The sequence below is a fragment of the Stegostoma tigrinum genome, chromosome 39 (assembly GCF_030684315.1).
Source record: "Stegostoma tigrinum isolate sSteTig4 chromosome 39, sSteTig4.hap1, whole genome shotgun sequence".
Classification (NCBI taxonomy): Eukaryota; Metazoa; Chordata; class Chondrichthyes; order Orectolobiformes; family Stegostomatidae; genus Stegostoma; species Stegostoma tigrinum.
This window is the reverse complement of record NC_081392.1, coordinates 16992655-17015554: the sequence shown is the minus strand read 5'-3', so window position 1 is coordinate 17015554 and position 22900 is coordinate 16992655. Positions and strand designations below refer to the sequence as shown.

Here is a 22900-nt window from a genome sequence, read left to right as displayed (position 1 = left end):
CCTGGGATACAACTTATATAGACATAAGGATTTGTCCACTTCTAACCCAACCAAAGCTTGCAATACCTCCTTTCTCCCTATGTCAAACTGCTCAAGACACTCACAGTCCCACTTCCAAAATTCTGTACCTAAATTCTCTTTCTCCAAAGTGAAGAGAGGTGTGAAGCATGCATTTAACAGGCTACCAATGTCCTCCAGCTCCATGTACAGATTAGCGCCTTGGTTCCTAATGGGCTGTTTCCCAGATTATCCTTTTACCTCGATGTATTTACAGCATATTTTGGTGGATTCTGTCTGATCTTACGCGCAAGTGTTTTATCATGGCCCTCTTAGTTGTCCTAGTTACTTTCACCCAAGGACCTCTGATGATTTGCTTCCCTTGTATTTGTTAAAAGCCCATCTTTTGCTTCCTATCCAGTCTTGAATATTCCTAGATACCCAGGGTTTTCTGGATTTCTGTATGGTAAAAGAAAAAAATGCAATTTTTTTGGAAAGATGTATAGCCAAGGGAAGTACAGTCTGTTATCAGGTGCTCTTTTTGTGTACATATATTGTATTTAGGAAATTATTCAGCTGTGGAGTGGCACTGGGGAGTGGTGCACTGGATGGGGATTGTTTAGCCACTCTAATGCGGTCATCATGGTGTGGTGCAGCTTAATAGACAACTGATCTTTTCCAGCCTATCAATTCAGCATCTTGCATCATGGGGTCCGTGAGTCAAGGTTTAAACGTTCTCCCACACACCACTGTGATACCAAGCCAGATATTCAGACCACTGTGACAACATAAAAGACAAAAAGTTATTATTTCAGTTCAAAAAAGGAAAAATCATGGGAGATTCTGAGTACTTTTAAGGTGTGTGCTGCTGCTGCACAGGTTCGGCTGACACGTAACTCACTATCCTTAACCATGGAGGAAGGTGTGGTGCTGAATCAATTTGAATGATTTCACTCACCCTTCTTAAGAAGCCTTCTGTCATATGAATATTTAAGACTCCTTCCATATGGACATTGGAGGCCCCTATTGTATGCTTTGTGAGAGCCTCTTGAATGGATAATGGAATTTAAAAAAACCTTGCATTTGTGTAGTACCTTCTGTCTTCAAGGCACCCCATGTGGTTCACAGCAGAGGAATTATTTTCGAAGTGTATTTATGTTTATTTTTCACAGTGCTGTTCCACAAAACAGTGTGAGCTAATGATCACTTGCTGTGTTTTAGATGATGCAGACTGAATAAATACTGGGAAGAAAACTGGAAGAATTCTCTGAATAATTGCCATGAGACTTTTTCCATCCATCTGAAAAGATAGACCAGGGTCTCATTTAAGGTCTCAGCTGAGGAATGGCAAATCAGGCAGTGTGGCAATCCTTCAGTACAGTTGGAAGGTTGAACCCAAAGCCTTCTGATGCAGAGAAAGAATTGCTACCACTCAGCAAAGCTGTCAAAATGAGCTCACAACTTTTACAGGTAAAATATGATTTTTTTACAGATAAACAAGTGCATTTCTCGAGCAAGCAAAAAAAATCAAGTACATCTTATTTCATTTAAAAATCCATGAAGAAAGTAAGAAAAAATAATATAGCATAGGGTGAAAGAACTACCTCTAACATTAATGATTTCTTATCTGTGGTATCACTTGATTAGTTGTGGCTTCTTACTTCTGACGAAAAGGTTACAAAATGGTGATATTTCCTGTGTTCAGAACGTTTTTCACAACTGTTCAGTCCTGCTGTATGTCATGCAAGCAAAACATTAGGATTTGCTCACTACAGATATCTTTTTTTCAAATCGATTCTGCTAGTTTCTCTTATTTCCCAGTTTAATCTTGATTCAGTGATGTGGTAGTTTTATACTAGAAAAGTGAGTAATTCGTGGCTGTTGAAGTAGCAAGATGTTGTGAAGATTCTGTTTACTTTCAAGTTACAGTTGAACTATCTCTATACCCATCAGCAGCATTCAGTAACAAATAATTGTAGAATCCCTACAGTGTAGAAAGAGGTCATTCAGTCCATTGAGTCTGCACACTCTGAAGAGCATACCACCCAGACCCAGCCCCCTACCCCTGTAATCCTGTATTTCCCATGGCTGACCCACCTAGCCTATACATCCATGGACATTATGGATACTTTAGCATGGCCCATCCATCTAACCTGCACATCTTTGGACTGTGGGAGGAAACCGGAGCACTTGGCGGAAAGCCACACAGACATAAACACTTACCGAGGCTAGAGGCAGCAGTACTAAGCACTGAGTCACCGTGCCGCCTCTACACTGGATACAATTTACAATAATGTACCAGCTCTCATATGGAAGAATATTCTATGAGAAAAGTTTAAAAGAAGAATTTGAACTGGCATTTGAAGAAGTAGGTTTTTAGGAAACTTCACAAGAGAAGACAAAGTGGTTTAAGAAGAGGAAGAAGGGCTCAGTAATTTTAGAACCGGATTACATTGTTCCATGTCTTCAATCATCCCCACACCCCAGGCACTGTCATAACATGGGTTGCTAAAACCACAGCCAACTCATTATTGTCCCTGTTATCAGGTATTTCTCCTTCCCCGTCTTACCATTAACCATCCCTTTATCTGCTGGACTGTCCTTCTCTCTATCTGGGTTCCATTTCCACCTATCCTCTCACCCTTTCCTGCCTCCTTTCCCTCACTTCTGTCTTCACCATATATACCACCTTTTCCTAGTTATTATCCGTTTTGAAGATGGATCAGTGGACTCAGAACGTTAGCTGCTTTCTTTCCCCAGATGCTGTCAGACTTGCTGAGTTTCTCCAGCACTTTCTGTTTTACTTTAAGAAGAGGGATTGACAGAGGAGGAAGACTGATTGTCACACTGTTCAACAATGGTGGGGAGACAAATGCAAAGTACACCAAATCCTCTTTATCCACAGGATAGGGCCATGGAAAACTCACATTTACAAAAGAAATGCAGATACCACTCCAATATACTTCTCCTATGTGACATGAAGTCTTGCAGTAATCAGACCACAGGAGTACATGGGGACAAAAACGGCGTCTGGAGCTGACCTCATGAGTACACGGATCTGAGGGTGGTGAATTATCAGATAGCGAGGAGTGAGTATAAAGTGAAATGTGGGTTGGGACTAAAAATATGTGTCTGGGGAGGTTAGCTTAAAGAAGGCTGAGACCGTGAAAGAGATTCTGAACTGAAGACAGGTGACTTGAACTTGTGTACTAGAATTAGAGAATCATAGATTGTACTAATAGGAGTGCAAATGTTGTTTTAGGTGATTCAGGTGGCAGCTAACATTGTGGATTAGCCTGTGGTGAGAGACCAGCAATCAGATCATCTGAAAACTTACATTTAGTTATCAAAGGACTTAAAGTCTTGCATTTGAATCTCATCTTTAACAAAATAAAAACATAAGAAATAGGAGACAGAGTAGACCATTTGGCCCATCCAGCCGTCTTACTGTTCAATAAGATCATGGTTGACTGTCCATCCCAACTCTACCTTCTACCCAGTCTCCATATCCCTTAATTCCCTTAATACCCAAAATAACCTACTGAGCTCTATTTTTAAATGACTCAATGATTGACCATCCACAGTTTTCTAGGGTAGAGAAATCCTAAGATGTACACTGGGCAGCCCAAAGCACTTCACAGCGAAGTACTTGTGAAGTAGAGTCACTGTTGTAATGTGGGAAGCACAGCAGCCAATTGCACAAAGCAAGTTTCTACACAGAGCAGTAAGGGAATGACCAGGTAGTCTGTTCCAGTGATGTTCATTGAAAGGAAAATATTGATCAGGACACAAGGAGAACTCTCAGAGTTCCCTCTTCTTCAAGTAATTCTATGGGTTCTTTTACACCCACCCAAGAGGGTAGATAGGCCTTGGATTAAGTTGGCACCTCTAAAAATCTAGAATTCATTTGTGTTGCCTAGCAGTGTTTGCCTGGATTATGCGCACATGTCTCCGGGGTGACAATGAACTTTAAGATTCAGAGAATGGTACCTGTGATATTTGAAAACACTAGATATAGTGAATTGTAAAGATGGCACAACATGAAAAATTAAGATGTTGGTTCAAAGTGAATGAGATCTGGGAATACAAGTGGGCACTTCTGTAGATGCTAACTGACAGGTAATCTCAGGATTGAACAGGGCACTGTCTGGGTAAGACTGGTAGGGTATCCAAAAGGTTGATGAAGCTAGAGGCACACAGGCGTAAACCTAAAGAAATTAAAGACTTAATCTGAGAGATTCACATAATTTGTCGATGGATGATACATATCTAGGAACGATTAGAGGTCAATAATCTATTGAAAGGTATGGGTGATTCATGTGGCATATCGCCTCTTCATCTGTGGACTCCTTTCTGTCTGTATTCAGTCTGCCTGGCTATGGGATCTACACTGAACTGTGAGTCAGTGACTTTACATTCCTTTCTCTGGCAAAGGAATTTATACTTTATGCGGGACTGTTCCTAACTTCCACACATCAATTGAAATATCCTTATTAAAATAGAATCATAAAGACTGTTCTCTTGGCTTGAAGCCTTGCTCAGTAGGAGAAGGCATTTCATAACTGGCCAATTCATCCCATCTGGTTCCTGTTCTGCAGGAGTTCAGCACAGGGAGCACCAACTCAGTAAATTCGTCCTATAGTCTTTTTGGCTCTTCTGGGACAATATGTGGAATCCACTTGATACCTGCCCACACTGAAGAAAGAATGGACTAGCATTTATTGTACATTGCATCTTCCATGTCATCAGGCTATTCCATAGCTTTTTGAAGTGTAGTCAATGCTGCAGCCAATTTTCAGATAGCAAGTTCCCAAAATAAAATCACAGATTTTTTTACACTGCAGAAGGAAACCATTTACTCTTTTGTGTCCATGTCAAAATGAATATTTCGCTAATGACCAGTTACTTTGTTTTCTGCTGATGTTGGTGAATGATAAATATCAGCCCAGGGTAATGTGGAGAATACCTGCTCTTGTTCAAAATGGTGGTAATGGAATATTTTAAATTCACTTGAGGAACCAATGAAAAGCTGTAAACGATTATTTCCTGAACTGTGCCACTGCCAGGTATGGTGCTTCATAACAGAAGTGTAACAGAATTGATATAATGGACTTTAGCACCTATAGGCCATGAAGGGAAAAAATCCAGTTACAATGACCCACTGGAAAGTTCATGTGTGAAGCAAAGAAGAAGTACAGTGGCCCCTTGTCATTGACTCACAAAAGCACAATTGTTGTCGAATTACAGAGCAAATAACATTAAGCATGCACTGTTCACACCAACAGGACTGCAACTTTCGGTCCACTAACCACAATCAGTTTAACAGTGGCAGACTAAATGTACCATTCATGGCCTCTGAGTTTTTTCACCAGTCATCGTGGGGTAAGAAAATGGGATCAAGCTCTGAGTGAGTAGCTTCTTGCTGCTACGGTGAAACTGGACACAGCACTCCTGTTCCCCTTGGATCACAGTAGAATCTATAGGAAATAGGCCATTCAAATAAAAGCAAAATACTGCAAATGTTGGAAATCTGAAACAAACACCCAAAAAAAAGTCATGGCAAGACTTGAAGCATTAACTCTGCTTCTCAGTCCACAGATCCTGCCAGACTTGCTACGTTTCTCCAGCAATTTTTGTGTTTGTTTTGGAGAAAGATCGTTCACCATCGTACCTGTATCAGCTCTCTGTTAGAGCGAACAGTTAACCTGACTTGCCAGCTCTTTCCCTATAGTACTGCATTTTGTTTCATTTTCAACTATTTATGCAATTCTCTTTTAAAAGTTACTATTAATTCTGCTTCTACTGGCATTTCAGGAAGGACATTCTAGATTTTGAAATTAAGATGGGTAACATTCTCTTCAAAGGAAGTGTCATTTTGGTGACAGCCTCCTGTGATGCATTTAAAGATCACAGGTTAGGGTGCAACTTTTCCTCCCTTAATATTTTTTGCAATGTTTCCATCAAGTGAACCAGATGATCTGGAATTCAACAAGCCATGTAAATATTGCATTCAGGGCAAACCAGTTGTTAGATTGGGTCTAAAAACAATCATTAAGCTCCTTAATTAACCCTTCAAGATGACTGCTAACATTCCTCCATGGGTCCATCTACAATGCCTGAACATGTTTGCTATGATCATAATGGTGCTCAAATTTAGCACCCAAAGTGGACTTGTTTATTCCCATTTTCTGTCCATCCAGAAAACAGATACAATCATTTTCACCCGACATGTTATCATTCAGCTCAAGAGAAGGTTGTCCTTGCCAGAATATATAACAAGACTTCACCCTGGTACAGGGCTCATTCAGACATAGACAACTTGAAGAGAAAGAAGATCAGAATGTCGATAAAGGACTCAAATCATCTTAAAATTCTCCTGACTAACACACATTAAGTGCTGGTATTATGGAATATCTATGAATGACAGATGCAGCCTGTGAGACAAGCTATTAATTGTTCAAATTTCAGTGCACTCATTCAACTATATATTGCTGCTTAAGCACACAGGGAGGTAATCAAGTATTGGGGGATTGTAAATTCCAGTGACACGCCTTCGCTAATAAAATAAACTATATAAAAATAATCCATGCACAATTTTTAAATTATCCTTGGGCTACGGTAAAGCTGATCAACCCACATCACATTCGCATCACTCAATGTTTTGGGGTGACAGTAACTCTTCTTGCTTTATGACAAATTTATTTTTAGTTTTAAAACTGAGTGGTTTATTAGGCCACATCAGATGACATTAGAATCACATAGAATAGAGCTGGGGTCACGTGGAGGCCCAGAGTGGCTTGTGGTTTGATTCCTTTTCTCCAAGGATATTAATTAACAAGTTGAACTTTTTTCAAAAATCTAGATGCATTTCTTGTTTTATCTTAAACTAGCATGTGACTGCTTATTGAATTCATTTTCACAATTTATCCTCATATAATTTGCATTCATGAGGATCCAGTTTCTCTGGTTGCTAGGCTAGTCTCAGATCATCACCCTGGCCACTGAGATTGAACCACATTGTTTGCAGTTTGCTGTTACACTTGATACCAAAGTGAGATTCTCATTATACAGCTGTTTCCATCACTAACACTATCTTTTCCACGTCTATAACATTTCCTGACTCCATCCTACCTCAGCTTTGTGGCTGAAACTTACATTCATGCCTTTGTCATTTTGAGATTTGACTGTTCTAACTCATTTCTGGATGGCATCCCACATTCTACCATTCACAGACTTAAGGACATCCAAAACATTGCTGCCCATGAGCTAATTTTCAGCAAATCCTGTTCACACACTACTCCTATGCTCTCAGATCTGCATTGGCTCCCAATCAAGCAAAGGCTCAATTTTAAAATTTTATTTCCGGTTTACAAATCCTTCATGGATTCACCCCTTCCCTTTCCTTAATCCAAATCGCCCCGCAATCCTCACTAATATCTGCAGTCAACTAATTTTGGCCTCTTGACCATTTAATTGCTGTACCATTGGCACCAAATCTTTACTTGCCTGCACCCTAAATTCTGAAAATTTCACCCTAAATCTTTGTCATCCTTTAAGATATTTCTTAAAACCTATCTCTTTTAACCAAATATTTAGTCACTCTTACAACACTTCATGCCCAATAGTGAACTTTATGAATCTATTATGAAGAAACTGTGTTTTATTACATGAATAGGCACTATATGGATGTAAGTTGCTGATTTGTTATTTTTAAATGCACACTTCCAGTACACTCTCACCCAGGTCACGTGGTGTGTAAAGTCTCACTTCAGGGCCAAGGGAAGTGCTATGTTTTTGTTAAGATGTTAAACCAGGATTTGATCTGTTCTCTCAGCTGACATAAAAGAACTAATGCAAATGTTTCTTAGAAGCGAAAAGTGAGTTTTGCCTGGTGTCCTAACCAATGTTTGTTCCTCCATTAGTAAAAGTGTGCTATCTTGTCTTCATCACATTGTGCTTTGTGAGATCTTGCTGTACACAAATTGGCTGTCAAGTTTCACACATTACAATAGTGACTATTCTTCAGAAAAACTTAATTGCTTGAATAGTATTTTTGGAATGACCTGAGTTCATGAATTGTACTCTATAAACACCCTTATTTTGGTCATACAGCTATCATGGTTTTCTACATGAGATAATGGGAACTGCAGATGCTGGAGAATTCCAAGACAACAAAATGTGAGGCTGGATGAACACAGCAGGCCAAGCAGCACCCCAGGAGCACAAAAGCTGACGTTTCGGGCCTAGACCCTTTATCAGAGAGCTGGTTTTCTACATCCTGCTTTTTCTCATTCACCTTCCATTTCTGATTTACACAAGGTTATAATTCCTCAGTAGCCATCAAAACCATCACCTTCATACATGGGATTTGGACAACTCTATAACCAACCTACTCACAATGATGCACATCATGGCTGAAATGACTCCACGAAAGCTAGTATTAGCATCCCAGACATATTGTTTCAGCCCATTGTGTCTACACTTCAAATGAGCATCATCACCCAGTGCTAATCTCTTACTTTGTTCCCACAACTTTGCACATTATTTTTATCCCAATAATGCCCTCTTGAAAGTCTCAATTGAGCCTAGTTCACCAAACTTCCAGCCAGGCATTCCAGTCCCAATTCACTGTCCTCTCACCTGCAGATCCTTCCTGCAAAGGGCCAGTGGCAAATAAGAATGGGTTCTCTTCCAGGGGCAATGAGGTTTAATTTTCATGGTATTATAGGTAATCATGGTAATCTTCGCTCAGGAGGAGGCCACTTGGCCAATCATGATTGTGGCCTTTGTAAGAATGCCCAATTTAGTCCTGCACCCCATTTCCCCATAACCTTGCAAACCAGCCTTCTTTTGGCTTCTATGTGTTTGAATTTCAGCTAACTTGGTGCAAACTAGATCTAGAACACACAGATGCCAGCAAGTGCAATTTTGGTGCAAATTTTGTCAGATTAATGTGAGACCCTGGTTATCTCCTTGCTCGATGCCCTCAAATTCACTTAAGCAGGTGTCCACAAATAGGAACCAGGATGTAACATCTGGCTGATTTTACCCGCATTACTACAAAGGCACACACATTGCAGCTGGGTCCAGTTGTCTCAGCACTGATTGTTTATGAAGCAAAGATTTGATCCACGATGTTTGATTCTCACACCATTCAAGTCCTTATGAGATAACAAAGTGCTTCACAACTGATGGCATAATTAGCAAGTGTAGTTACTGTTGTTACCAATATGACCAGCAAATTGTGCAGATCAAGATCCCAAAATAACAGGTGAACAAATGGCAAGATTATCGGCTTCTGAAGATTTTGATGGAGCAAAGAGCTTGGTCAGGAGCGCTTCCTTCTCCTGCAGTTCATGATTAGTACTGCTGCCTCATAGGACCAGTGTCCTGGGTTTGATTCCGCCCTCAGGTGACTGTGTGCAGTTTGCACGATTTCCCCATGTCAGTGTTGGTTTGCTCCAGTTTCCCCCCACAGTCCAAAGATGGGCAGGTTAGGTGGATTGGCCATGGGAAATTGCCAAGAGTGTCCAGGGATATGTAGGTTAAGTGGAATAGCCATGGTAAATGCAAGGTTGCAGGGATAGGAGAGGGAGATGGGGATGGATCTGGGTGGGATGTTCTTTGGAGGCTTGTTGGGTCAAATGGCCTGCTTCCACACTGTAGGAATTCTATGATAGTGCCATTTACTTTACATGTATATGAAAGAGGTCGGGTTTAATGTCTGAACCAAAATAATGTAGATTATCATCATTCGCTGTAAGATTCAGTTACTTGCTAGATAACCTCCATAACATAAGACTACCTTTAAACTGCAGGTATTAATGTTGACATTTCACAAACTAATTTCTACCAGAATTTAACTACTGACCTTTCTGTCAACTGAGAATGTAAAGCATAGCCAGGCAAGTCAGCCAAAGACAACTCTGTACACAATTACTGGAGGGGTTGCTAAGGAGATTGCTTATTAATGGAGGTTTCACCAAGAGGTTGAGTGAAGAAGAAACTTACATCATCACAATTTTCATGACATCTGAAAGCATTTCATAGTCAAGTACTTTTTGGCATAGTCACTGCTTTTTTGGGGGGGGTGGAAATTACACCACTCAATTGGTACACAGCAAGCTGCCAATTACAGCAATGAGGTAAGTGTTGAGATGTTGTTGTGATAATAGTTGAGGGATAAATATGCAGCAGGTCACTGGGAGAACACTCTTAGATGAGTAATCTTTTGCATTCAGCTGAAAAGCTTGACTGAATTTCATTTCAATGCTGTATCCAAAGATTGCACCACTGACATCGCAGCAGTCGTTCAAAGTAGCACAGGATTGTCATCCTGTCATTAACTGCAACTCACAGCTTCCTAACTCAGGCTAGATTTCTAACCCTCTCATGGAATTGCAGAAATATCATGAAAAGATCAGTTCAGTCCATGGTGTGTACACTCATTGTTCAACCAAGCAATTGAAAATGCACATGAAGACAATAGAGGACAAAAGGCCCTTGAGGTGCAGTAGTAGTGTCTTTACCTCTGAGCCAGGAGACCTGGGTTCAAGTCCCACCTTCTCCAGAGTGGTCTTTGAACATTGTTCCCCAACCCCGCACGGCCCGTTTCTATCTCCTTCCCAAAATCTACAAACCTGCCTGCCCTGGTCAACCCATCGTCTCAGCCTGCTCCTGCCCCACCGAACTCATCTCCACCTATCTGGGCTCCATTTTCTCCCATTTGGTCCAAGAACTCCCCACCTACGTCCGTGACACCACCCACGCCCTCCACCTCCTCCAGGACTTCCAATTCCCTGGCCCCAACACCTCATATTCACCATGGACGTCCAGTCCCTGTACACCTGCATTCCGCATGGAGATGGCCTCAAGGCCCTCCGCTTCTTCCTGTCCCGCAGGCCCGACCAGTCCCCCTCCACCGACACTCTCATCCGCCTAGCTGAACTCGTCCTCACACTCAACAACTTCTCTTTTGACTCCTCCCACTTCCTACAGATTAAGGGGGTGGCCATGGGCCCCAGCTATGCCTGCCTCTTTGTAGGTTACGTGGAACAGTCCCTCTTCCGCACCTACACAGGCCCCAAACCCCACCTCTTCCTCCGGTACATTGATGACTGTATCGGCGCCGCCTCTTGCTCCCCAGAGGAGCTCGAACAGTTCATCCACTTCACCAACACCTTCCACCCCAACCTTCAGTTCACCTGGGCCATCTCCAGCACATCCCTCAGCTTCCTGGACCTCTCAGTCTCCATCTCAGGCAACCAGCTTGTAACTGATGTCCATTTCAAGCCCACCGACTCCCACAGCTACCTAGAATACACCTCCTCCCACCCACCCTCCTGCAAAAATTCCATCCCCTATTCCCAATTCCTCCGCCTCCGCTGCATCTGCTCCCACGATAAGACATTCCACTCCCGCACATCCCAGATGTCCAAGTTCTTTAAGGACCGCAACTTTCCCCCCACAGTGTTTGAGAACGCCCTTGACCGCGTCTCCCGTATTTCCTGCAACACATCCCTCACACCCCACAACCGCCCTAAGAGGATCCCCCTCGTTCTCACACACCACCCTACCAACCTCCGGATACAACGCATCATCCTCCGACACTTCCGCCATTTACAATCCGACCCCACCACCCAAGACATTTTTCCATCCCCACCCCTGTCTGCTTTCCGGAGAGACCACTCTCTCCGTGACTCCCTTGTTCGCTCCACACTGCCCTCCAACCCCACCACACCCGGCACCTTCCCCTGCAACCGCAGGAAATGCTACACTTGTCCCCACACCTCCTCCCTCACCCCTATCCCAGGCCCCAAGATGACATTCCACATTAAGCAGAGATTCACCTGCACATCTGCCAATGTGGTATACTGCATCCACTGTACCCGGTGCGGCTTCCTCTACATTGGGGAAACCAAGCGGAGGCTTGGGGACCGCTTTGCAGAACACCTCCGCTCGGTTTGCAACAAACAACTGCACCTCCCAGTCGCAAACCATTTCCACTCCCCCTCCCATTCTCTAGATGACATGTCCATCATGGGCCTCCTGCACTGCCACAGTGATGCCACCCGAAGGTTGCAGGAACAGCAACTCATATTCCGCCTGGGAACCCTGCAGCCTAATGGTATCAATGTGGACTTCACCAGTTTCAAAATCTCCCCTTCCCCTACTGCATCCCAAAACCAGCCCAGCTCTTCCCCCCCACCCCCTGCATCCCAAAACCAGTCCAACCTGTCTCTGCCTCCCTAACCGGTTCTTCCTCTCACCCATCCCTTCCTCCCACCCCTAGCCGCACCCCCATCTACCTACTAACCTCATCCCACCTCCTTGACCTGTCCGTCTTCCCTGGACTGACCTATCCCCTCCCTACCTCCCCACCTATACTCTCTCCACCTATCTTCTTTACTCTCCATCTTCGGTCCGCCTCCCCCTCTCTCCCTATTTATTCCAGTTCCCTCTCCCCATCCCCCTCTCTGATGAAGGGTCTAGGCCCGAAACGTCAGCTTTTGTGCTCCTGAGATGCTGCTTGGCCTGCTGTGTTCATCCAGCCTCACATTTTATTATCTTGGTCCTTGAACAGGTTAGCTTTTTACTAAAAGAAAATAAACCACCACTATTTCAGGAGTGGGTTAGACAATAAACACCAGTGAGATTCACATTCCTGATTTTAAAAAATGGTGAATACTGGAATGTTTTCTTAAAATAAAAATAAACAAAATCAATTTCTTAGAATACATAATAAAAATGTGCATTTATGTTATAATTACAGTTCATTACAGTTCTTTGTTTCATGTGAATACAAAGCATACAGAAAAAACTCGAATGAACGATTCCAAATGAGGTACAGGTTTTACATTTGAACTCGTAAAGCTGCGAGAAGAGAACTGGTTTGTTTCCTGTGGTTTTTACTTTAAATTGCTGCCATTTTTAATCCGCTAAGATTGTAGACAGTCATTGTCTATGTTGAAAATAACACATATAGGAAAGTACAAAGTAAAATACTGTGGCTGCTGAAACACTCTTAAGTCTGGTCTGGCAGCATCTGTGCAGAGAAATGGAGTTAACATTTCATTTTGAGATGATCTTTCATTGTAACATAACAAATGTAGCTTCTTGTTTTTATTATAGACATTGGGTTTTTGTTTAAATGGGATATGGATATTGCTAGCAAGACCAGAATTTGTTGCCCATCCCTAATTTCCCTTGAACAGAGATGTTTCCTCCACCATTTGAGGGTAATTAAGGAATCTACCACATTAAGGATGGTAGACTTTCTTCCCTGAGGAACATCAGTGAATCAGATGGGTTTTCATGACAATTGATGACAGTTTCATTGACACCATTACTGACATTAGCTTTCAATCACAGATTTATTATACAAACTTAAATCTGAAACTGTGCCCTCACAGCATTCAAATAAAACAAAGAATTGCAGATGCTGGAGATCCAAAACAATCAGAAATTGCTGGAGGAATGCAGCAAGTATGGCAGCATCTGTGGAGAGAAAACAGAGTTAGCGCTTTGGGTCTAGTGACCCTTCATTAGTTCTGATGAACTGTTTCTGCCATTGGTTCCCACCCCCAAGCATTAGCTTGAGTCTATGGATTACTAGCCTAGTGACATTACTGCTACTGTCAACTCCGTACAGCTCACTTTTTAGCTGAGAGACCAGTAAATACAATAGTGCAGTACATTTCTAAGGCTAGAGACTGTGGAAGATCAGGAATTAAAAGAAAGATTCACATTTTTGTAGTACCTTTCACAATCTAAGTGTTTTGAAGCTGGTGAGGTACTTTTTGAAGTGCGGTCACTGTTAAGCAGGAAGTAGGACTGTCAGTCAAGTTGTGCAACAATGTGATAACAACCAAATAGTGTTTTCTAATGATGTTGGTTGAGGTGTAAGTATTAGCAAGAACACCAGCAGGCATTTCCCTGTTGTTTGCAATTAAAGAATTTTTATGTCCACCTGAGGTAGTAAACAGGCCCTTTAATTAACATCCCATCCTTAAAAAGGCACTTTTAACATTGCGGTGTATTGCACTGGGAATGTCAGTCTGGAGTTTCCTGCTCGTGTCTGTGGAATGTGGCTTGAATTCACAATCTTCAGACTTAGATGAGAAATTGGGCACAACTCACTGTTTTAAGACTCAAAATCCAGTTTACTAGTCACCTATATGTATAAATGCAACATGTTGTCAACTAGCAGCAAGTTGGAGTTCTGCGAAAACATTTCAAGGAATGAATCATTAATATGTGGAAAAGATGAGTAAGTGACTTTGAGTGCTGTCTCACAACGCTGGAGTATCTTGTGGTAAGTGTCTCAATGAGCTGACTACAGTAACACCCGGAAATCAATAAGGATTTTTTTTGAAAAAAATCATTCACAGGATGAGGGCATGGTTGATTAGGCTAGCATTTATCACCCATGTCTAATTGCCCAGAGGGTAGCTAAGAGACAGCCACATTCTTGTGGGTCTGGAGTCACATGTAGTCCAGACCAGGTAAGGATGGTAGTTTCCTTCCTGAAAGGATATTGGGAACCAGACGAGTTTTTTCCAACAATCGGCAATGGATTCATATTCATCATTCAAAGAGGATTTGCCATTGATCTGATGTTATAACCAGGGAGTGCGAGTCTGAATGGTTGTCACTGGGCTCTCAAAAGCCAATGCTATTCTGAACCACTTTGAGTGACAGCTCCTTTTCCAGCTGAGTGACAATACAGCTTGTACAATCCTAGCTGTACATGGTCATCTGGAGCCACTAGAGAGAAAGGAACAGAAAAAGTGTTTTTAAAGGAAACTAGACTGGTGGATGATAATTCCATTTAAGTGCATGCAATGACAGCAACTGGTGGCGATGCTAACAGCTCATTGCAAGAAAGGTTACATCAAGAACAATATTTGCATCTTTAATTTAGTGAAGCTTAGCAAGAAATTTCTTGGGAATATAATCAGTCAAAATGACACTGTAATGAATAAAATGCAGTTTAATTGCCTTAGAAAATTGGTTGGTTTAATTTGAATTTTGCTGAAAAGAGACATTGCTCAGGAGCTTTTTGCCACGTACTCATTTATACTTGCTAGAAACATTGTGCATTCGTTGGCAGAGACTCATTCTCAGACAACGAAGGTTTTTGCTCAAGCCTTGTTTGAATTAACTGGGCGGTTGAGAGTCAATAATTCTTCATTAATTTCCCCATTGTAATGTCTCAGCCAATCAATCAATCAGCACCCATTTCTCCTGTAATATAAACAAATGTGATCTTTTGAACTTTTGCATGCTTGCACTTGTTCTGAAGAGATGCAAGGCATAAACCTCAGCAATGTGTTTCTCTTTTCAGCAAAATTCAGGTTATGCAGGACCAAGCCTTTGCTCTAGTGAAATGCAACTCAGCTTCCATAAGTTTCTGGGTTCGTTTCAGTGGAGCAAAGGCATTCAAGCGGAGGTGGTTTGACTTGATTTGGGTGTGCAAACGAGGAAGGAGTCAGGCACGCTGAGCAGAAGGAAGACCATCAGGGCTGAACCCAAAATGCTGTTATTGACAGTGAGAAATCAATCTTTGCAAAGTGCATCTTAAAGTTACTGGTGAATGAGTCTCCTTGCTTACCTCTTTATAGGTGATATTAATCACTCCTGTTCCAAACTTGTCCATAGTTTTGAATGATCCTAGAATGATATCAAAAAATCTTTAATCCATGTTCACAATTGGTTTGACATTTTAAAAATACTTGTGAATACTTAAGGGTGTTGGCATATATATGTAATGTTTTCAATTGTGGGGAAGAACGTAATTAGAGACTATCAGTATGAGATATTCACCAAGAAATTCAGTTGAAATTTACCCAAAGAGAATGTGGAACTGGGAATCACAAGAGAGTGTGGTTGAAGCAAATTGTATAGATGTATTTAAGGTGCAGCTAGGGAAACATGCAAGGGAGAAAAGTGAATAGAGAATTAGGATACATGTTGATGAGGAAAGATAGGAGCAATCTCAAGTGCAGCATGAACACTGGCAATGGACTAGCTGGACCAGAAGGACAGTACCATATATCCTATGGAATGTACAAAGGAGGAGTAGGCCAATTAGTGCTTTGAACTTGCTCTACCATTTCATAACATCATGGCTGATCAGATTAATCCACACTGCCACCTAATCCTATGTCCCCAAAAGCTTCCATCCCTTGCTTTGCTCTGTGCCAAAACTGACTCTGCTTCCACAAGCTTTTGATGAAGAGAGTCCTAAAGACTCATGAACCTCAGTGAGAAAAAAAAAATTATCCTCATCTGTCTTCAATAAGCAACCCCTCACTTTTTAAACTTCTAAAGGGCGGCACAGCTCCAGGGACCCGAGTTCGATTCCAGCCTCGGGCAACTGTCTGTGTGGAGTTCGCACATTCTCCCAGTGTCTGTGTGGGTTTCCTTCGGGTGCTCCGGTTTCCTCCCACAGTCCAAAGATGTGCAGGCTAGGTGGATTAGCCATGCTAAATTGCCCATAGTGTTCAGGGGTGTGTGGATTATAGGTGAATGGGTCCGAGTGGGATGCTTCAAGGGGCAGTGTGGACTTGTTGGGCCGAATGGCCTGTTTCCACACTGTAGGGAATCTAATCTAATCTAAACACTGACCCCCTCATTCTAGATTCTCCCACAAGAGAAAATATCCTCTCCACATACATCATGTCAAGGTCCCTCAGGATCTTATATATCTCAACCAAGTCACTTTTTAGTCTTCTAAACTCTAACTGATACAAGTACAGTCTATTCCAACTTTTCTTCATAAAACAACCTGCCCATACCAGGTATTAGTCTAGTAAACATACTCTGAGCTGCTTCCAACACATCTGCACCATTCCTTTAATAAGAAAATCCATGCTGTAAACAGTATTCCACATGAGGTCTTACGAAATGCTTGGTATAACTATACAACATTCTATATGATTTTCTACTCTGTAAATTGGAGGTCACCCAATGCTTGGATGCTCGTGTCTTAACTCACACCAAGCTCTATTCATTAACACTCCTGTGTTTGCTGATTTAGGAATTCCTGGTCAAGTCAAATCTCAATTTTAAAAATCTCACCCCTGTTTTCAAATCCTCTGTGATCTTGCCCCTCCCTAAATCTAATTCCTTCCAGCCCCACAACCTTCCATTTAACTACTTCTCGAATTACTCCTTGATTTGAAATGGGGGTGACTGTGCGGGTGGGGAGATACAGCAATCTGGAGTAATTGGATTAGCCATGATCCTGTTGAATGTCAGAACAGGCTTAAAGACCTAAATGATCTACTCATTCCATTTTGTATATTCCACTGGATTATGGAAGATTTATGACCCTGTCCATTCAGCCCAATCAGTCCACGTCAGTGTTTAAGCTTCACTCATGCCTGCTCTCATCTTTCCTCATTGAAATCTGTCATAACCATTCCTTTCTCCCTCATAGGCTTCACTAGCTTCCTTTTGAAATACATCTGTACTAGTTGTTTCAAACACATTCTTGTGGTCATCAGTTCCGCATTCTCACCACTCTCTGGGTAAAAACGTTATTTCTAAAGTTCCCTATTGGACTTCTTGGCGACTATCTCATATTGATTGTCTCTAGTTATGCCCTTCATGTTTCTTTTACGTGTGCCTTCAGATACCTGAGCCCCAAGCTCTGGAATTCTCTCCCTACACCTCTCTTCCTCTCTACCTCAATTTCCCCATCAAAACCTACTTCTAGGACTGAGCTTTTGATCATCTAACCTAATAACTCTTTATATAGCTCAGTGTCATATTTTGTCTCATAATGCTTTGGTGAAGTGCTTTGCAGCTTTTTAACTGTGTTAACAGCACTTTACAAATATTGTTGCCTTTGTCACCTACTCCCTAACTGATTCCTTCGTAAGATCATGCAACCATTTGTGCTTTTAAAACTCAAATGGCAACAATGTAATCAACATCATTTAATTTACTTCCTCTTCACTTCCTAACCTTGGTGGTATCCTTCACTGAAGGCCTTGAACCTACACTGTCATTTAAAATAAACATTCTTTCCATGCAACACAACCAATATTGGCAGGGTGGAGAAATATGTGCAGCATCTAATCTGACCAGTCTCAGGCATCTCTAGGTGTGTGCCTGTTACCTTTTATCTGATTGAGGATCATTTGTATGGAATTGTTATTCATTTAGGTTCAAAAGGCCTTAATTATTTAAGAATGATGTAATGTCAGATTAATATTAAATAACATGTTTTCAAAGCAGAGAATAAAAGGACAAAAAAAGTTGATCAACACTCACAGACCAGAACTGAAAGCACACTGCATAATTTTTCACAGTATTGTTTTCCTCTGAATGGAGGCCCCTTGCTCCCTCCTCAGATGGATGTAAAAGGTCACTCAGCATGTTTCAAAAGAGCACAGGTACTTTCCCCACTGTCCTGGTCAATATATACCCCCTAGCCACCTCCACATTAAGAAAGATATGAGTATCATCAAGAGGATGCAGAGGAAAATAGCAGAATGGCAAGCTTTCGGTACAAAGAAAGACTGGGATCCATGGAGGGAGGAAGGGGCCTCCATTCAGAGGAAAACAATACTGCAAAAAATTATGCAGTGTGCTTTCAGTTCTGGTCTGAGAGTGTTGATCAATGTTTTTTCCATGGAGAAAAGGAGATTGGGGTGTAGATTTGGTTGGAGTACACAAGATTGCACGGATTAAAGCTTTTCCCATTATCTGACTCTAGAATTACTAAGAAACCAGATTTAAGATTTCAGGCAAGAGAACAGGGGTAATATGAGGAAAATCTTTTTTTGCAGGGAGTGGAATGATCTGGAACACTCTGCCCATGGAGAGTTGGAAGCTGAAAAAAAATCAATGATTTCAAAAGGGATTTGAAGGGATTTTTGAGGAAAATAAGCTTGCTGGGACCAGGTGAGGGAATAGGACTAACTGGATTGTTCCACAGGGAACGTTTTTGAACTGAATGGGTTGAGTAGCCTCCATGTTTAGTGCCATAAAGGACCATGACTGAAACTGATTACCTGGTCATTTCTCTCAAGCTTGTTTATGGAAGTTTGCTGTCCACAAATTGGTTTAATATTTCCTACAATAGTAAATATACTTCAAAAAGTACTTCACTGGCTATAAAAGATCATGGAGATCTTGAAAGATGCTTTAGAAATGTACACTTTTTTTCCAGCCTATACAGAAATATTCACAAGTTTTCAATGCAATAGAGATTGAGGGCTGGAAGCAGAACATATATAAATCTTTAAATGCAGTACTCCTGCTAGTATGTCAGAAACTCAGGACCCTGCCCAAGTCACACCCCTTAAAATGGAATTTAAACCTTTGGTGTGAACACACCTTTAAAAAGACAGGACCATAAACAGGTTGTAAACACTGCTTTTACAGTTTTCTTTCATGAGATAATATTGCACATCAGTATGCGTGATGGAAGGGCGGAGGAGTGGCTCCTCACTGACTACCCATGGAACTGAGCCAAACACACAGAACACAGTCCAGTGGCTATGAAGCTGGTTTAACAACTTCGAAGTCAAGTTCAAATTTCACTGGACCAAAACTGCAAAAATAAGTCAGTTTAGAAGAGTCATATTGTTTCTCTATCTCCACTGATGCCGCTAAGCTTGCTGCGTTTCTCCAGCACTTTGTTTTTATTTCAAATTTGCAACATCCAGAGTATTTTGTATTCTCTGGCTACATCACAAAAATAACCATTAAATTGCTTTTCTGATGAAGGGTCTAGGCCAGAAACGTCAGCTTTTGTGGTCCTGAGATGCTGCTTGGCCTGCTGTGTTCATCCAGCCCCACACTTTGTTATCTTGGATTCTCCAGCATCTGCAGTTCCCATTATCTCTCATTAAATTGCTGAACTGTTTTCTAAAAACAATTGGTTCTTTAATGGAGAGCTGTGAATCAACTTTACTCCTGGCCTTTCTGAATAGCCTCAACTATAATCCCATCACAAGCCCTGACAGTCATAGAGCCGTACAGCACAGAAACAGGCTGATTGGCCTACCATAGCTATGCCAAGCAACACTTTATAAGAACAATGGGCCTTAAGAAATGGCATTAACAATTTAGGAGTATTGAAACAATATTCTCTGCCCCTAATCTGATATTGACTGAGATCTGATAACACTGATCTGTCTACCCCTTAAATACAGCTTAATCTTGAAGTCTCAAGTCAGAGCTGTGGAAACTGAACAGTCATTACAATCTATCATTGTTATTGATCAGAGCCCCGTGTCAGCCTTGGCTCAGTATAATTGTAAACACCCAGGACACAGAACGATGTGGTGTCTAGTCTAAGAATCCTTAGCAAATATCTGACTAGAAGACATAGTAGGCTCAGTAGGTAGCATACGCTTCTGAATCAAAAAGCTCCTGGTTCAAGTCACAGTCCAAGGCTATTTTTAATTCTCTCACTGAATGCGGATGTCATTGGTATTTATTCCCTGTCCCTTGACAAAGTGGTGGTGAGCTGCCTTCCTAAACCGCTGCAGTTCATGTGCTGTATGTAAGTAGACCCACAATGCTGTTGGGGGCGTGAGTTCCAGGATTTTGACCCAGCAATAGTGACAGATCGGCGATATATTTGCAAGTCAGGGTGGTGAGGGGATTGAAGGGGAACTCGGAAGTGGTGGTGTTCCTGTGTATCTGTTGCCCTTATCCTTCGAGATGGAAATGCTTGTTAGTTTGTAAGGTGAAATAACCAGGTGTAGAGCCAGATGAACACAGCAGGCCAAGCAGCATCAGAGGAGCAGGAAAGCTGACATTTCAGGCCTGGACCCTTCTTCAGAAAAACTCTGTTTGTAAGGTGCTGTCTCAGCAGCTTTGTTGAATTTCTGCAGCGCATCTTCAGATGGTACACACTGCTGCTGCTAAATATCAATGGCAGAGGAGTGGATGATTGTGGATCAGGGGCTGCTTTGTCCTGGATGGTGTCAAACTTCGAGTGTTGCTGAAGCTGTGCTCATCCAAGCAAGTGGGGAGTAATCCATCACACTCCCTGGAGATGATCGACAGACTTTGGAGAATCAGGAGGTGAATTACTCACTGCAGGATTCTTCACCTCTGTTCTGCTTATTGCCACTCTATTTATATGGCAAATCCAGCTTGGGTACAAAAATCTAAGTTGACACTTCAATGAAGCTCTGCAGTACTGAGGGAATATTGTGCTGTCAGAGAGTACTATCTTTCAGATGAGTTGTTGAATTGAGACCCCATCTGCCTGCTTGAATGGATGTAAAGGATCATGAGGCACCGTGGGGAACTGCAGGGAGGTGTTCCCTGGTATCCTGGCCATTATTTATCCCATAAATCAACATCAGAAAAAGCATTATCTGGTGCATCATCATATTGCTGCTAGTGGAGATTTGTTAAGCGCAAGTTAATTGCCAGGTCTCTTACACTACAACAGTATAACACTTCTAAAAATAATTAATTGGCTTTAACATCTCTGGGATGTCCAGTGGTTGTGAAAGGTGCTATACAAATTCAGTGTTTCTTTACATCAAACAAAATTGTTTCCTAGAGTTCACTTGGTATCTTACAATGTTAACAGATTTACACACAATATTCATATCATCTCCACTGAAATTTCCTTTTATATCCTGTTTATAATTGTAAACACCCAGGACACACAACGATGTGGTGTCTAGTCTAAGAATCCTTAGCAAATTTCTGACTAGAAGACATAGTTTTGATCTAGTACATTCCACCAAGCCACTCTCACACAGAGTAGTTTCAAAACATGCAGGATAATAAAGCAGAAAATTGCCGGAAATGCAAAGCAAGTCAGTCACCATCTGATAGGTAGACTGAGCGAGATTATAGATCAGTGGTTCCACCCAAGACACTCATTCCCCTTATCTCTTTTCAATGCTGATTCAGTTGCTGACTATTCCCAGCATTTTCTGATTTGATTTTGCATTTCCGTCACTTGCAGTTTTTCTTTCTTATCTCTTTTCTAAAGCATTTGGTTTTCTGACATTTTCTTAGTGTCTAATGGCAGCCTTTGCATATAAAGCCAGGAGAGGGGTCACATTCTTTGGGTGAGATGTTAAGTCAAAGACCTACTTGATGGTTCCAGGGCTTTTGGGAGATATTAAGGAGCTTGCAAAGAGACGACAGTTAAGGAAGAGAGACTCCTACAGAGCTTTACATGACCTCAGGACATTCAATGAGGTACTATTTGAAGTGCAGTCACTATTGCTATGGGGAAACCCGGCAAGTTCATTTGATTTATTTATTGTCATGTGTATTTTGTTACAAAATAAAGTGAAAAGTGTTGTATAGTGTCACCACTTTCCAGTGCCATCTTAAAACACAGAAAAATAAACCAAAATATAGAATATAAATGCAGAAGAGTAAAGAAAAATTGTTCAACTTTAGTCCTTCTTGTTCAGTGCTTTGCCACGACCTGACAGCCTGGCACAAGTCAGTTCACTGAGCAGCTGCTGCTGCTGGAACGGAAGTCACCCCATCCGGTGCCATCTTGCCCTCACTACTAGGAGTCCATGTTGCACTTCGCCAATGCAGATGCCCCTGACGCCAGGTACCACACTGGCCCAAACCCGAATCTGCCGACACCATGAGGCTGCTTCGGGCCCACCTGGCCAAAGTAGCCGCTACCAGTGCTGCAGGGTCTTGTACTAATCTCAAATTCGCCTCCATCTCCATGAGTCTGCACTGGACACAGGAGGCTGCCGGGAACCCAAACTGGCTTCCACCACAGCTGCCATGAGTTGGCACTAGAACCTTTTCATTGATGTACCCAAACTCTCTCTGATACTACCACCACGAGCCCGCGCCGGGCCTACATGCCAACTGCCACGAGCCTGTGCTGGGCCTACATACCTGCTGCCACAAACCCATGCTGGGCCCACATGCCAGC

At 42.0% G+C, this 22900-nt stretch overlaps 1 protein-coding gene and 1 long non-coding RNA gene across 2 annotated transcripts in view; one reads left to right on the top strand and one right to left on the bottom strand.

Moving 5' to 3' along the window:
- LOC125447763 (uncharacterized) overlaps positions 1-22900 on the top strand; it is a 51500-nt gene that overhangs the window by 25823 nt on the left and 2777 nt on the right. Inside the window, exon 2 of the long non-coding RNA XR_007246601.2 lies at positions 1219-1467. This is a non-coding gene — a long non-coding RNA (uncharacterized LOC125447763). The remainder of the gene's footprint in view (positions 1-1218; positions 1468-22900) is intronic.
- The window catches only part of LOC125447762 (calpain-3-like), a 32232-nt gene continuing 22064 nt past the window's right edge, over positions 12733-22900 (bottom strand). Inside the window, exons 19-20 of the mRNA XM_048522454.2 lie at positions 15611-15669; positions 12733-14763 (exon numbers count right to left, since the gene is read on the bottom strand). Of these exons, the coding sequence (XP_048378411.1) occupies positions 14737-14763; positions 15611-15669 (86 nt within the window). The 3' untranslated portion in view covers positions 12733-14736. The remainder of the gene's footprint in view (positions 14764-15610; positions 15670-22900) is intronic.